This window comes from Procambarus clarkii, chromosome 11 (assembly GCF_040958095.1).
Source record: "Procambarus clarkii isolate CNS0578487 chromosome 11, FALCON_Pclarkii_2.0, whole genome shotgun sequence".
Lineage (NCBI taxonomy): Eukaryota > Metazoa > Arthropoda > Malacostraca > Decapoda > Cambaridae > Procambarus > Procambarus clarkii.
In genome coordinates, this window is record NC_091160.1 from 48499578 (window position 1) to 48516792 (window position 17215).

The window sequence follows — 17215 nt, forward strand, 5'->3', positions numbered from 1 at the left end:
AAAATATATTAGTCATATAATAGCTATATATTAGCTATATTGGCTACAAAATATAGTAGTCATATTTTTTGTAAGAGCATACAGAGAATAAAAAGGAAAATCTATGCAATAAAAGAAAATCAACCAAAACAAAAATTTCTCTGCAAGGAAAAGAACAAAGGAATTCTCTGAAAGAAAAAGCACACAAAAATAAATTTTCTGAAAAAAAGCACACATAAAGGAATTCTCTAAAAGGAAAAGCACATAAAAAAACGGGGAAGTAAATAAATTTGACACGGAATATTTAATGTCACAGGAAAATAAAAAAAAATAACTAAAGCTTGACATTTGGTATATGACTTCCTGTGGCTCAGATGAATGTTTCTCAGGCAACCAGGACAGCGCATCGGCTATCATGTTGAGCCGGCCTGGTAGGTGGGTAATGGAAAGATTGATGTCCTGTAGGTACAATGCCTACCCGAGGATGCGTTTATTTTTCTCCATCTGGTTTAAGAACACTAGCGGGTTATGGTCCGTGTACACTTCCACTATATTACCTGTTAGATATACTTCAAACTTTTTACATGTTAACACTAGCTCCAACGCTTCTTTTTCTACCACTGAATAATTGTGTTGCACCTTGTCAAATTTCACAGAGTAATAGTACACTGGGTGATCCACATGATCATCCCCAGTTTGCAACAACATTGCACCAGCACCCGAGTCAGACACGTCATCATGAATTTTAAACGGTCGGTCGAACCTTGGACTAGCGAGCACTGGAACGGAAGCTAAGATCAATTTCAAATTTTTAAATGCCTCTGCACAGTCTGTTGACCACTTAAATTTAACTGCCTTTCGCAACAAGTCCGTGAGAGGAGTGGCAACACTGGAAAAGTTCTGACAAAAGCGTTGGTAGTACGCACACATACCGATAAATCTTTGAACGTCCTTTTTAGACCGGGACACTGGATACTCCAGAATGGCACTGATTTTATGTTGCCGAGGTAACACTTTTCCTTGGCCCACTTCATAACCGAGGTACATCACTGTGCCTTTACCAAAATGACACTTTTTTGCATTTAAAGTTAGGTTTGCACTTTTCAGAACTGTGAACAACTTGCATAACCTAGCTATGTGGTCAGTCCAATTACTATCAAAAAGCACAATGTCATCTAGATACGCCCGACAATTTGGCACATTTGCGAGCAGAGAGTTCATTAGCCTCTGGAACGTTGCAGGAGTATTACGCAAGCCGAACGGTAACACGTGATACTCGAAGACCCCATCGGGTTTTTCGAACACAGTTAGTTGCTTGGCACGTTTGGTGAGCGGGATCTGACAGTAACCTCTCTAGAGATCGAATTTCGAGACGTACGTGGCGTTTCTGATCTCGTCGATGCAGTCTTCTAGGAGGGGAAGCAGATAGGCATCCACAATGGTCACCTTGTTGAGCTGCCGATAGTCGGTACATAATCGCCAGGAACCGTCTGATTTGGAGACCAAAAGGCAGGGCGAGCACCAAGAGCCCTGGCTCAGCCGGATGAGGCCATGCTGGAGCAGAAAGTTGACTTCGTTCCGCACAATGGCCTATTTTTCCGGACTCATCTGATAGGTTTGAAGATGAATGGAGGTGTAGTCCATCAACTTGACATCATGGTAGATGGCATTAGTCTGGGTCAGGACCTCCCCGAACAGACTGGAGAATTCGTCAAGTAACGACTGCACTTCTTCACGTTGGGCCATCTGCAAAAGGGACAGTCTCCCCTCCACAGCATTCACAGAACTAGAATTATTGAGAATAAGATTAGTTGGGTCCCCAGAACAATCATCCTCTCCCTCACTGGAAAAGGAAACATTGGTTAGTGCGATGGGCCTGGGGACCTAGAACTTCTTCAGACGGTTCAAATGTACAAACATCACCTGGTTACGCTTGTCAGAGTGCCTTATTTTGTACGTGAGGTCCCCAACCTTTTCTGTCACAATATAAGGGCCTTCGTACTTGTGAGACACATTGTTCCCTAGTCGAGGTTTTAATACCAGGACAGGGGTCACCAGGCTGAAATACCCGCAACTTAGCCTTAGCATCGTGTCGTTCTTTCATATTTTCTTGGGCCTTCCCAAGATACTTAAGTGCAGCCGCCTTGCAGTCCTTGAGTCTCTGGTGGTGTTGCGCAGAGAAAGCCGAACCTTCGGTCAACATTATGTTCCCTAACAGATTCTCCTGTAACATTTGCAAGGGTCCACGAACCTTATGGCCAAAGACTAACTCAAAAGGAGAACAACCCAGTGAACTTTGTAACCCCTCTTGAGCAGCAAACAAAACATAAGGTAGGTTCTCATCCCAAAATCTATTTGAATTCTCACACGATGACATCAGCATCTGCTCTAGTATCTGATAGAACCGCTCAATTACCCCCTGACTCTGTGGATGGAATGGGCTAGAAACCTTATGAATTATTCCATGGTCCTTACAGAATTTCTAAAAAATATCAGACTTAAAATTAGTACCATTGTCAGTTTGCACAACATGAGGCAGTCCAAAGGTATAAAAAATTGCAACATACGAGCAACAACAGTCTTTGCTTGGATGTTCCTCACAGCAAAAGCCTCAGGGTAATGGGTCGTGATACACTTCATCGTGATTAGGTAAATATTACCAGACTTAGTTCTAGGTAATGGACCAACACAGTCCATTACCACATGAGAAAATAGTTCCTCCGGCACGACAATAGGCCTTAGAGGAGCTTTAGGTAGTGTCTGGTTTTGTTTTCCAACAACCTGACAAGGAATACATGAGTTACAAAATAACATGAGTTATTTTGCCACATCGCTTTTCAGTTGGGCCAAAAGAAATATTTACAAATTTTGTGATAGGTGATATTAATACCTTGATGTCCCCAATAGGATCATCATGAGCAGCTGCCAAAACTTTCTCTCTATAGCAGGTAGGCAACATAACCTGGTGGATTACCTCCCACTCATTTGACAAGGGAGAACTCTGTGGTCTTCATTTTCTCATCAAAATCTAATCATTGTAATAGTACCCAGTTGCTGCATCTACAATCTCCTCCTTAGAGAGAGCTACATCGTGACATTCTGCAAGACTGGGATCAGCTTTCTGTAAATCACTCAAGGAGGCGTCCATACCTTGGTCAGATGCCATTGGCCAAGGCTCTACAGTGTTTTTTTTTTGTTTTAGATATATATAAGAGTTGTTACATTCTTGTACAGCCACTAGTACGAGTAGCATTACGGGCAGGTCCCTGGAATACGATCCCCGCCGCGAAGAATTGTTTTTACAACCAAGTACTCATTTTACTGTTGAGTTAAACATAGGCTACAGTTAAGGATTTGCGCCCAGTAAATCCTCCCCAGCCAGGATACAAACCCATGACAAAGCGTTTGCGGAACCCCAGGCGAGTGTCTTACCACTGCAGCACGGAGACTGTGTTCTCCTCCACCTCCTCACTACTCTCGGTAGGAGTCGATGGTAGGTTCTCCATAATGTCCTCTGCCTCGTCATCGAGTCGAGCCATGAACGTGTCCGCAAGGTCCACTTGGCTTTCTCCATTCGGAAAGTTCCTCGTGTCCTCGGGATTTACCACCTTGGCAATCACAGGGCTGCCCTTACATTTAAGTCTCATAGCCCTGGTCACCGCGCACGCAGGGTACACAACATTATCCTCTGCGGCGGGTAGATCCAGGGAAACCTTAGGGGTAGGCAACATAATAGGAAGTCTGGAGTCCCCTATCTTATCCCCTGCTAAGTCATTACCCAATATTACATCAACATTAGGGAAAGGTAGGTAAGACATGACTCCGACTGTACAAACACCGTTGTGGAAATCAGATTCCAGGGTAACCTTACGGAGGGGTACTGCTAGAGTATCACTAGTGACACCCTCGACCAGTACTATCTCTCTAGTGTCGATAGTGTTGACACCTTGCAATGCACTCTCTAAAATTAGAGTCTGGATGGCACTGGTGTCTCGGAAGATCACTACCTCCTTCCAGGAAGAACCCTCAGACAATAAAAGTCTCCCTTTCGACAAGAATGGGGTAAGCAGGACCAACCACTGTGGGTTAGAGGTCTTACTCCCTAACCCTTCAGAGGGCCTCAAGCCTTGTGTCACAACAAGAGCACTGGATCTTTTTTCCGAGTACAGTTGCCAACAACGGCTAGTAATGTGGTTTGCATGTTTACAGTGACCACAGACTCGTCGAGGAGAAGAGACATTACTAACAGGATTTCCTTTTGGTTCAACCTTGGTGCCGTGGGGTTAGACAATTTAACAGGGTTTGTTTTGTCTGAAACAGAAGGTGCATTAGGTATAGGGTTAGAATGGGCTGGTCTGGACTGGCTGTGGGTATAAGTTTTGTTACTATGTGGGCTATAATTATTTTTATTGGGCCTTTTTCCCGCCAACTGGTAATTCTCTGCCATCTTGGCCAAATCCGTAATATTAGTATCTACCTCCATCCGCTCTCTAAGGTACCATGCTACATTCTCTTATCTATAAAGTTTTCCGTTAAAATTAAATTTTTGAGTGCCTCGTACGTTTCGGCTTTAGCCGAGCGAATCCATTTTTCGAACAGTCGGATTTGATCATTTGCAAATTCAGTGAGAGGTTGGTTGTGAATAGGCCTAAGGTTGCGATAAGCTTGGCGGTGGGCTTCAGGCGTAGTTTCATATGCCCTCAAAATTCGTTCCCTGACTTTACTATATTCAAAACACTCGTAGTCAGGCATGTTTATAAAAATATCTTGAGCTTTACCTCTAAGCCTTCCCTGTAAGATTTTCACCCACTCTTCCTCTGGCCAGTTCATGGACATGGCCAGTCTCTGAAAATGGTTGAAAAACCTTTATGGATCTGACTCTGAAAACTCAGGCAAGTTATGCTTTTTATCATAATGCCTGGGGTTTGAATCCCCGGCAGGTGGTGGTATATTAGCATTGCCTCTAATTTTTGCCTCCTCAGTTTTGAGCCTTTGCTCCTCTACCTTAGCATTTTGTTCTGCCGCTCTTGCCTCTTGGTCGGCTAGTTTTAATCAGGCCAGCTGTAATTCAAATTCTATCCTGCTAGATTCACTTTCAGCGGGACTGGCCTGGCATAAAATAGTATCACTTGCCAATAGGCCTTGTCTATGCAATTTTGTAAAATTTCATTGGTTATGACACACTTTTTATTAGTTTCATTTAAGTCAATCTTGAGGTTATCTTGAGATGATTTCGGGCTTTAGTGTCCCCGCGGCCCGGTCCTCGACCAGACCTCCACCCCCAGGAAGCAGCCCGTGACAGCTGACTAACACCCAGGTACCTATTTTACTGCTAGGTAACAGGGGCATAGGGTGAAAGAAACTCTGCCCATTGTTTCTCGCCGGTGCATGGGATCGAACCCGAGACCACAGGATCACAAGGCCAGCATGCTGTCCTCTCGGCCGACCGGCTCCCTTTGCCGTCAAGGGCCTTTGCATTGTCAAGGCCCAATTCCTTGCCTAACAATACTAGGTTAGCTTTGGTCAGCTTCTTGATCTCTACTGCTGAAGGTGCCTTTGCCAGTTCCTGCAATTTAGCCTCAATCACTAATTATTTTAGCTACTGGCCAAAGAAAAAATATAAATAAAAATTGAAAAAAAAAAAAAAAAATTGCATGCCCCCTGTCACATGGCCACACTTACCTCAATCGTGAAGAGATCCGGCTGGGTGTCCAATCAGTGCAAGATGTATCCTTTGCTAGTTGAGCTGGACCCTAGGCTACCACACAACCGTTCTGCGGAATTCAAGAATTTTGAATTTTGGCTCTCAAAAATCAAATTTTTACAATTAAAAAGTTCCTCCCGGTCAGGCCAACCACTTGTTAATAATCTTTTCACAAGATTATTTGTAACTCGGTTTGACCTCTGATTTCCACTAAGAACCCAGGGTCGTAACAGTGACAAAATCATGTGAGTGCATAGTGAATTTATACCAGTTGTATTATAATACATCATCAAGTGACAATAATTGGAACAATACTAGCGAAAAACATTGTTCTAAAATATACCATAGATACTTTAAATAATGCCGCTGAAATAAATTTGAGGCAAATCGGGCTCCCTGATGTAGCACCCTTGAGCGCTCTTCCTCAGTGACGTCATCGGCGAACTTGTCGACTCAATTAGGTCATTGATAATTACAAAAGATATTTTTTATTATTTTTTCCTGTGCTCAGGGAAAACAATTTTTTTTTTTTTTTATATTTTTTTCTTGTGCACAGAGGTGTGGAAGTCTCCAGGACCCCTTAGCAGCCTAAGAGTTAACAACAAATAAAACAATTCCCATATTCTACTTGTCAAGAACACAAAACAGAATGCAAAAGGAACAGGTAACAGTTATGTTAACAGCAAAGAGAGGTGCAAAACATATACTTTATACAAGAGCTGTTCGAGTGTACCAACACCCAGGGGGAGCGAGAGTAGATCTTGCAGCTTGGAGCACGAAGAGTATTCTGAGGTCTGACTGCTGGTGAGTTGCTTATATATGCGGGGCCAGACCTGATGTAGATGGCGCTGATGTGCATGTAACTATCACTGGCAGTCTTAAGCTAGTGGTTCAGCTGGTCGACCGGCAAGTGGAGTTGACCCAGGATAGCTGTCTCGATGTTTCAGGTACTTGAGGGAGGAGGGGGGGGGTTGTGTCTTGTATAGATACAGGCTTCTGAGCACGTATTATTGTTGTTGAATTCATATACTTGAGTATGATGATATGTTGTTGAATATACGGTAAAGGAATAGGTAGGGAAATCCTAAGCAAGAGATTTCTGTAACAATATTCTTGGGGTCCTGTGTCTGTCAGGAACCCTGAAATGATCAGCTTCACTTCATGCAAGGGTTTAAGTCTCAATTTGTTGGCCACTTGTTGAGTGATGAACGTTTTCTGTGATCCCTGGTCTCATAGACCCCTGTCTATGAGACCAGACCAACGACATTATGGTGAGAACAACACTAAACCATGCCGTCACCACGTGTACTAACTATATACACTTCTTACATATGTACATAACACAATATCGCAGGTGTGACTTTCACACAGGACACTACAAGCGAACGTCTGCGATCTTCTAACCCGGCGAGTCCACTTGTATCTTCTATCGTACAGCACTCTCCTGCAACAAACTGGCAGGGGTCTCCAGCAACAAACTGGCAGAGGTCTCCAGCAACACACTGGCAGAGGTCTCCAGCAACACACTGGCAGGGGTCTCCCGCAACACACTGGCAGAGGTCTCCAGCAACACACTGGCAGGGGTCTCCCGCAACAAACCGGCAGAGGTCTCCAGCAACACACTGGCAGGGGTCTTCAGCAACACACTGGCAGGGGTCTCCAGCAACACACTGGCAGAGGTCTCCAGCAACACACTGGCAGGGGTCTCCAGCAACACACTGGCAGCAACACACTCCAGCAACACATTGGCAGGGGTCTCCAGCAACACACTGGCAAGTGTCTTCAGCAACACACTGTCAGGGGTCTCCAGCAACACACTGGCAGGGGTCTCCAGCAACACACTGGCAGGGGTCTCCAGCAACACACTGGCAGGGGTCTCCAGCAACACACTGGCTGGCTTCCACACGGGCTTCAACTATAACAAGCCTTAACAAACGGACATTAATACCGTCTCGTAACTCTACTGGGCTATCCTGGAATTCATCCGTCCATTCATTAAAACTTCACTGGTTATCACAGACAAATCACAGTCTCCACTGACTCAGGCCACTATCTGCCAGGAAAAAGTATGCTGTTCACTGGGCTGAACAACTGTGGGCTGTTCACTGGAACACGCCCTGAGTTCAGGTCTGCCCTGGCTGAACTGACTTGTCGTCGAAGGTACCACGCACATCACTTCTGAGGAGTAAAAAAAATTCTAAAAATATAAATAGAAAAAAAACAAGCTTAGTAAAACTGATGGAGGAAGTTAAGTTTAGTAAACCTGATGGAGGAAGTCAGTAATTTAGTAGTGGACAGAGTATTTGCAAAGTTTAATATGTAGAATTATATCTGTATCCCCACAATGAGTATCATGAATGATAGTACAGCAGTATTGGCCGTAGGTACAAAAATATATCCAGTATTCACTAACGTTCTCGTTTTGTACGACTGAATTGTTCGAAATGGCACGCTTAAAATTAAGACAGTAACTATACAGCGTAATGTAACCTCTCCGAGACCGAAATAAGTAATCCTAAGCTTAATACGCCATTTTAGGCATAATTTAGTACATATATGCAGTGCTGGACTTATAAATTTAGGTTTGGTTGTTTGTTCCCTTCTTTCTCGTGTCCTCTACAAATATAATAATGCAAAATGTGCCATTTCATTTTCACACGTTCGACCACCAGGTGATATAATAAAGTTTTGGATGACGAGTTGGATTAGCAATGTCTCCCGGCATTATATCTTTCAGTAACCTGAGTAACATCACGACAGCTTGTAAATTTCCCACCTGTTAATTAACATATTTTTACTCTAGTCATTTATCGTGTAAATCTTCGCAAATGCTTCTGGGCCTGATAGTCACTAGTACAGAAGGAAGACTAAAAATAACATTACCAGGACAGTAGAGGAAGAAGTAATTTAGAAATGGACATTTTGATAGTTTAATGTCGGAAATTTATGAAAATGCATTAAAATGCGAATATGATTTGAAAAGTATTTACTCAGCGTCAATAGGTTCGCTGACGGTTTATCAACTACGTCGCTGTGATAAGGATTAGGGTATAAATGTTGGCGCCAAGGCAGCAGTATCAGCAATAAACTCCTGCACCCATAGTAAGCCTCAACCACCCAACCCAGTCCACTTGCTCTAAGGAACAGCAGAAGCCGCATCGAGACGTAAGGTCAGCAGCAGCATCACAGCGCTCTGTGGTTAACGTTCAGCTGTCCACCATCAGCTGTTCATCGTCAGCTGTACAGCGTCTCCAACATGACCAAGCAACTGCTGCTGTTGACGCTCTCGGTAATCCACAAGTGATTTCTAAGAATTATACAAACCTTTCCATATTTCGTGCCCAGCACAACACACAAACACAACAACACAACAACACAACAACACAAATATTGTTCGGGGGAATAATATTTGTGTATATTTTCTCAGTCCGTCCTCTCGAGCTTTCACAACGTCACAAAACTGATGTAATCAATTGCCCGATCCTAAATTATAACATTCGAGGTCCCACAAATAGAAAATAAGACAACCCGTCAATTTCATGAGCCGCTATGATTTATAGTGCATCGCATTTTGACGTTGGGGATTTATACGTCAACATACACTGTATTAGTCGAGAGGACGAGTAGTTCTTACGTGGGTTCTTGTCTGTCTCATAGAATTATTACTTTAAAATTTCCACCTGAAGATACTTCACCCGTGATCAAGAGAATGTCTATGGAGATCACGTGTCTAAAACTATGTGTCAACGAAGCTGCACGTGTCTAACTACAAAAAAAATCAAGTATACTATCATTGAGTTAAAAAACGCTCTTTGTTTCTAATAAATCTTTGGGTAGCGGGAAAATGCATTTCGGAGTTTTAAAGAAAAAATTACTTTGCTTACCTTCTTTATAAACGCTTTTACGATTGTATTGTTAATGTCCAGTCTTTTGTAAATTATTCCTATGATTATCACTTGTATATAAAAACAAATAATAATTCGCTTCACTTGTTTGTTGGATTTGAGTCGTCTGTCAGTTATTTGAAAAATAACAAATACTGTAACGAAGGTGATTTTAAAGATCACCTTATCCTTCAAGATTACAATATTTAACACTTACGTTAAGTCCGCTCCTAGGTTTTAACAAATATTTAACTCGTTATTGAGCCTGAATTATTTCTTATAAATGTATGAACTAATATACACTGAGGTAGACCCCCATCTCTCGGTGTATATACTCTGAGAGTTTACTGTAGTCCTGGACTATGGTCTGGGCTAATGTATACTTGCTGCTTGGTCAATCAACTATTGTGGTGGCCATAATATCCCTTCAGAGGTTAATCCTTGAGCCCAACACCAAACCAAGCTAATTCGCAGAGCCTCTGAACTGTGCTTCATAAGATTCAAGGATTAGGCTACTTATTATAATTCCCAGCATCCTGTTTGCTTTAGTTCATGCCTTGTTTTCTTATTCTTATGTCGATGTTATCCATTACCAATTTGTTACCCATTGCCGATTACCGATGTTACCCATTACCCATTGTCTCATTACCCTGTCTCGCAATTGTATATCTACCTTCGAATGTATTAATAAATACATTCACCAGCATTGCTGGCTTTCCATAGTTTAAGAAATTTGCATTGAAATCTCAATGTTTAATTGCATTTGCCATTTTCCAGGATTGCTTGCAGTTTGTTGTAGGTTCTTTGTAGTTCACTGGAGTCTTCTCTTGTATTTACTGCACGACTTATCTTTGTACTGTCCGCAGACGTGTTGATGTAGCTGATCACTGCAGAACTCATGTCGTTAATATATTGCAATAGTAATAATTATTATTAAAAATAAAATAAATAATATTATAATAGTAATGAAATTTGTGTACCAAACTGGCTTTGTTACACAGATGTGTACAAAAACAACGATATTTGATGCTTGTTGGGAAAATTGTAACTTTCCATTCCCGTAACTCGTAGTGAACTTTCCTCCCACTAGTTTTTCCTAGAGCATGACCCGGCAGTCTGTTTACAACCAGGTCCCCAATTGCAACTGGTTGAATTTGGACATATTATAACAACGCTAACAGCTATAACAACACTTGCTACTATATCAACACTGATAACAAAACAACAAACAACTGTCAATATTGCTAACATGATAATGTTTAATTTGTCCAATATTATCATAACAATAACAGGTTTCAACCAGGGTTGGTGTGGGAGCAGAGCGGGTGGCTACCCACTTAATTAATCGCCCTGATTTTTTACACTAAACATCCCAGCCGGGCTTAAAATAATTGGAATTTTATGTGGGTCAATACATATTAAACAACTTATTTGATTTTATTGTAAAATATCCGATTTCATTTACAATGACTGGTTTCAATACTGACAATAACACTGTGCAGTTGCAGGTGGCGTGGGTGGCGGCGCTGCTCCGCGGCCTCCCTGCCGGAACCTGTAAGCCAGTGTGTAGCGGCAAGTTCCCTCAGGATAAAGTAGCGGATCCTGCCAACTGCACTAAGTATTACATATGTTTGGATGATGAAACGCCCTCGGCCATTTCATTTCCTTGTCCAGCTGGTCAAGAGTTCGATGCAACAACCACATTCGAGTGTGTTACACCTGCTGATGGTGCCCCACCTTGCGTCGCTAGCTGCACAATACCACCTTGCCGCACAACATGCACCAACGACCCGGACGCGATTCCTGATCCGAAGAATTGCAACATGTACTACGTTTGCACGAGTGGCAACATTCTGGGACCATTAGAATGTCCTGCTGGCAAACCTTACTTTAACAGCACCGGCCGGGCCTGTGCCGCGAGCTCCTCCGTGTGCTGCAGTGACCCGTGTGTTGCCATGTGCGTGGCCGGGCATGCACAGACCCAAGACCCCTACGACTGCCACAAGTTCTACTACTGCGCCGCCGTGGGACCGCCCGACGATATGTATCATTCTACCTGCCCCTCAGGTGAAAATTTTAATCCAGCAACGTATGCGTGTGGAACTGGTGTCCCTTGTAACACAGTGTGTGGCGACATCACGGTCCCCGGGGAAAGTACGACTACTCCATCTCCTGACTGCCTGGATTCAATGACGTGCACAGCAGTGGGACGATTCCCCAAATGCCCGACGTGTGACCAGCAGTACTTCAACTGTCGCAATATCGGTCAGCCAGCCACCGTTGAGACTTGTACAGGATCCTTGCTTTTCAACCCGGACCCCTCATATCCTTACTGTGTCCAGCCGTGGAACTGCCCTCACTCAACGCTATGAGCCTACTACCCACTAGGCTCACTCCACCACCCACTGGTCTGAGCTCACCACCCACTGGTCTGAGCCCACCACCCACTGGTCTGAGCCCAGCACCCACTGGTCTGAGCCCACCACCCACTGGTCTGAGCCCACCACCCACTGGCCTCACGTTACCACCCGTTCTTTACTTGCAGCCACCTACATAGAAACACTAGGTGCCTCATCTGACATCAGAACTTAAGAAGAGAGGAAGCTGCAGAAAGTACATTGGCTCAACATGGCAGTTCCTATTTGTTCCCATCCAAACTCATTATATATCTGACCTACACTTGCACAATCTCCTATTCCACGTCTATTATGTTACCCGGCCTTTTGTTCTATAAATCAACATTATTTCCAAACCAGTATATACCCAGGTCTTTTGTGAATCTAACCTTATCAAATTTTCATCCATTGTTTCGCGTTGATATATTTATTACTTATTAATATACACATAAAATACCCTTTCATCCATATGAATATGTCAATCATGTCACTTCTCCCTCCTCGCCTTTATAGAAAATGAAAATTAGGCATTCATGATCTCTCTCCAAATTTTCCAAATAATTTATGTTAATTTTGTAAAATAATGAATCACCAAAACTGAATTGCATAATCTATAAGAATAATAATAATAAATTAATCAACTTGATAATGGTTCAGAACGAACCGAAACGTCGCCCATTCATCATCTTCTGTTGTATGGTTAAATCATCAAATCTTCAGCCACGTTATTGTGACTCATCGTCTCCTATATTTAGCTGCATTAACCAATTTTCACAAGAATATAAGAATCAGGAAGCACAGCAAGCAGGCTTTTTGGTTCCCACAAAAGTAAAGGAAACTCCAGAAGGCCTATTGGCCCATACGTGGTAACTCCTATTAATATTCATGAACATTCATTTATATACGCAGAACGTAATTCGCAATAACGTGGCTGAAAATCAGACACTCAGCCAACAAATCTGCTTAATCAGAAGTGACTACATTTTGGTCTGTCATGGATCAAGGTTAGATATTATCATGTGTAGCCTACGTTTGAAACAATCAAGTGATCCCACGTCTATTATGTTACCTGGTAATTTGTTCCATAAATTAACAACTCTGTTTCCAAACCAGTATTTACCCAGGTCTTTACTGTATGTAAAGTGATCAAATTTATATAAATATTTTTGTATTCTATTTTATTTTGAGATACTTGAAACTTTTTTTACATCCCCTCTTTTCTACCTTATTATTGTTTCCAGGAATTTTCTCTTAATGAACGTTACATTTTTTTGGTTGATATTTCAAGAGAAATTTTTTATTCCCCGTTTTGAATATTGGGATTATGTTAAAAAAAACTTCCAGGCTGTAGGAACAACCACAACATGAACTGAAATATTAAATATACTTCTCAGAAACCCCTAAATCCTTAAGGACAAATCCTTGCATTCCTTGAATACTCTCATGAATATTTCGCCACGACTGGCAGATTTAAGTTGTATGTTGTAATGACTGATATAACTATTTAGTATATTACTCATTTCTCCCTCTTCATGTCCTCTCAACAACGTTTGCTTTATATAGTAGGAAATATGCTTTAGTATTGAGCGTTGCATCTCTGGCACTCTTAGCTTCTGGAGTTCTTTTGCCTTTTCTTGTTTCTTGCTTGACTTTGTTTTTAGTTTAGTGAACTGATCAATTAGGTGGAGCTCCCTCGTTTATTGTCTTGAAGGAGTATAATTTTGGGGGCTTTTTTAGCTATTTAATTTCCTTTGTCATCCAGTTCTGATAGTTATCATATGATCTAATTTGCTTTCTCGTTATTTTGTTTCCTTCTTCTATTTTTACAGTATTTACAAATTATATTTAATGTTCGTAATAAACATTTGATTTACTTGAGCGACTTTTGACTTTGACCTCTCTAGGACTTTTATTATTTTTGACGCAACTTTCCTAGGTGATACCAGTTCTACTTTTTATATTATCACTTTTACTATGGTTGTTGTTAATTTTCGCATTGTTAATCATAACCTCTTTGTTAACCAGGACCAAGTCCTAGTCTTATGACCTCAAGTAACTTCTACAACACGATTTGTCTATCGTTCACCCAACTCTTGGTGAGAATGTCACTTCCTAACTATTACTTTTCTGATAAATTCAGCAATGCGAGAGGTCTTGTAGTGATTTATTGTATTCTCACTCGTGTTTACTACGCGACTCACTTTAACATCCGCAATACAGTAATATCCACAACAATAATATCCGCAACAGAAATATCCGCAAGTTTGCTGATAATATTGTTTACAAGAACAACGAGGAACATATTATGAAACTTAAAGGGCCTAAAACAGGTTTCTCGGGACACCAGATGACATATTTCTCCATATGACATTAACATAGAACACTGAAGGTCAGTTCTAAAGAAATAATGATTAAAATTCAGGAAAGACGGTTAAATACTGATTTAGAAACTGGATTGTAGTTTTATAGATAAAATTTCTGGCTAGCATAATAGACGTGGAATCGTTGGATTGGTTCAATCGAAGGTTAGGCATATATAAATGTGTTTGTGGGAATATAAATCTGAGCTGTATCGTATGGGCCAATAGATACTGTCTCGTATGGACCAATAATAGTCTCGTATGAACCAATAGAAGTGGCCTCGAATTGACCAATAGGATCTATCTCGTAAAGACCAATAAGCGCCCCCTCGTATGGACCAATAGGAGCTGTCTCGTATGGACCAATAGGAGTTACCACGTATGGACAGTAAAAGCTACTTTTACTAAGAACAAAAGAATTAGGGACTATAAGAGCATTCCTGTAGATCTTCGTTTTGATAATTACTCTCGCCAATATACCAGTCCAATCTACACTTGAGACCTGCTAAAATGTGTATTTAAAAATGTTAAGTGACAACTAATTATACTCATAAATTACTCTATTTACAAACCATAATTCTCCTAAAATAATATTTATTTAGCATGTTCAAATTGTCGTGGGTCCAAACCTGTTCTGTCAGTTTCAGAAACCTCTTTATACCATTTATTTATGTTCCTCAATCACTTCAAGACCTTCATCATATATATTCCTTCGTCCATGACATTACGTTTTGAATGATAAAACAGACAGACCGAAATGCTAGAAGTTTATTTGCAGTTCATTCAAGTCGTCTATGTATCCACTATACGCCTTGTCACTGTCATCCAGAAACTTGCCAATATTACTGGTTACTCCGGTATCCAGGTCTTTGAGGTAAATGATTAAACGCAGTGGGCCAAATACTATGGCACTACCACTACTGATATTCGTCCAGTCGGTCTTCACTCCATTTATACTGACACTGTTTTCTGTTTCTAAACCATACTCTGATCCAGTTTAATGTTATTAATGTCTGCCAGCGTCATGTGCTTCGACCTTCCTAAGGGGCCTTTCATAGGGAACTGTGTCGATGGCCTTGTTGAGGTCCAGTTATATAACACCGTATATATTATTGTTGTCAAATACCTTGAATATACTGGAATAAAAATAATAGTAAATTGGTAGAACAGTCTCTTATCAACCTTATCTCTTATCGTGTTGAGTCTCTTATCAACTTGTAATTTTCTACATGATTTTCATGTAATATACAATTACTGCTTCTAAGAGCTTTTACAAGTTTAATGTCAAGCTTATAGATGCAGCAAGAACTCTCTCCTCCTCCTTTAATATTGGGACCCCTTTAGTAACCCTCCAGGCTGTTGGCACAATGTCAGCTCCGATATATTTTTTGCAATATTCTCGTTTGAGGCTCACTGAGTTCCTCCTAATATTTTTTTATGCCTCTCCTGAATACCTCGTCATGAGATAGATTTACTTGGCTTAGGCCACTCAATCTGTTTACGTAAATTCTTCTTTTATATTTGTATTTTATTTAGTTTGTTTTCCTCAATGTCATGGTTGATTGCTTCAATGTTGAATAAATTTTCAAGTTTTCCTCTGTGAGGACCGATTTTAATTAGTATATTGCCAACTTCCCCATTTTACATTAGTAAATAGTTCCCTGGATACTGTTTTCAATGGTTCTGTCCTTATCACAGTCTTCCTTTTTTGTAGAGTTGGATAATTGCTTTAAGATTCAACGTCACATAAATTGCTACCTTAACTTCGTAAAATCTTTCGGTTTTTCTAATTTCTTTACTAACCTCTTTCCTTAATTTATCATACCGATCTGTCAAGTTGGGTTCTCCCCTTTTGTGTTTTCTCAGACACAAGACGAAGACGGGAAAATATAGTTAGTGAGTTGATATTTTAATTTGTTTATATAACATAATGGACAATCAATTATCAGTTCCATGAGTTGTTTATCTGTATTTGCTTGATATCAAGAGGTTTCTCGCCATTCTTGCAACTGTGTCGGTGTGATAATCGTTGGGATATAAGTCTTGCCTCTAAGACAACTGCAGCAGTAGTGCACGCCTGCATCTACAGTGCTCAGCTTGTCACTATCACCTGTTCACTTTCAGTTGGTCACCATCACCTGCTCACTTTCAGCTGGTCACCATCGCCCGTTCACTATCAGTTGGTCACCATCACCTGCTCACTATCAGCTGGTCACCGTCACCTGCTCACTATCAGCTGGTCACCGTCAGTTGCACAGTCTTCAACATGGCCAAGCAGCTGCTACTGGTGTCGCTCTCGGTAAGAATGTCTGCAAGTAATACTCAACAATTATGCAATCCTGTTATTGAATCTTGGGAATAATGGTTCACATTTGTAACTGGAAACGCTTGTCTGTCAAAATCTCAGCTTAATATACATATATGCAATGACACTTTATCCGTGTCCATCCAAATTTTCCATGTGTCCACGTATCCTCATGTGTCAGAATACAAATAAATAAACAATTCCAAGAGGTTCAAAGAATGCGTCTATTGGAAGGATTTGTTGTTTTGAGATATTACAATTGTTTGTCAATCATTTTGCAACTATGTTTTCGCGTTGTTTTATCCAATTAACGAAAATTTACATAATATTTCAAAACAAACTTGTCATTCCACTCAACGGTATTGATAATTTGTTTTGGGTCTTTTAAGCTTGAGCTAATATCTGCCTTGTCAGCAAGCTTCAATTAGCATTAAGTAATGTAAACTCCAGAGTTTAGAACAATAGAAGTATTTACTGTTGAGGATAAAAGATCTGTCTTTTGAAGTGACACAAGTTTAGGGTTTCTGTGCCTGCAACAGCGTAACGTGGTTGAGGTTGGGTCCCTTGATTGTTTCAACCTTGAGTTG

At 41.1% G+C, this 17215-nt stretch overlaps 1 protein-coding gene across 1 annotated transcript; it reads left to right on the forward strand.

Moving 5' to 3' along the window:
* The first annotated feature begins 8777 nt into the window (after positions 1 to 8777).
* LOC123758398 (uncharacterized) lies at positions 8778 to 13838 on the forward strand. Its single transcript, XM_069322836.1, has 2 exons — positions 8778 to 8972; positions 11070 to 13838. Exons 1-2 carry the CDS (start codon positions 8940 to 8942, stop codon positions 11937 to 11939), a joined length of 903 nt encoding a protein of 300 aa, XP_069178937.1. The 5' UTR covers positions 8778 to 8939; the 3' UTR covers positions 11940 to 13838.
* The last annotated feature ends 3377 nt before the right edge of the window (positions 13839 to 17215 follow it).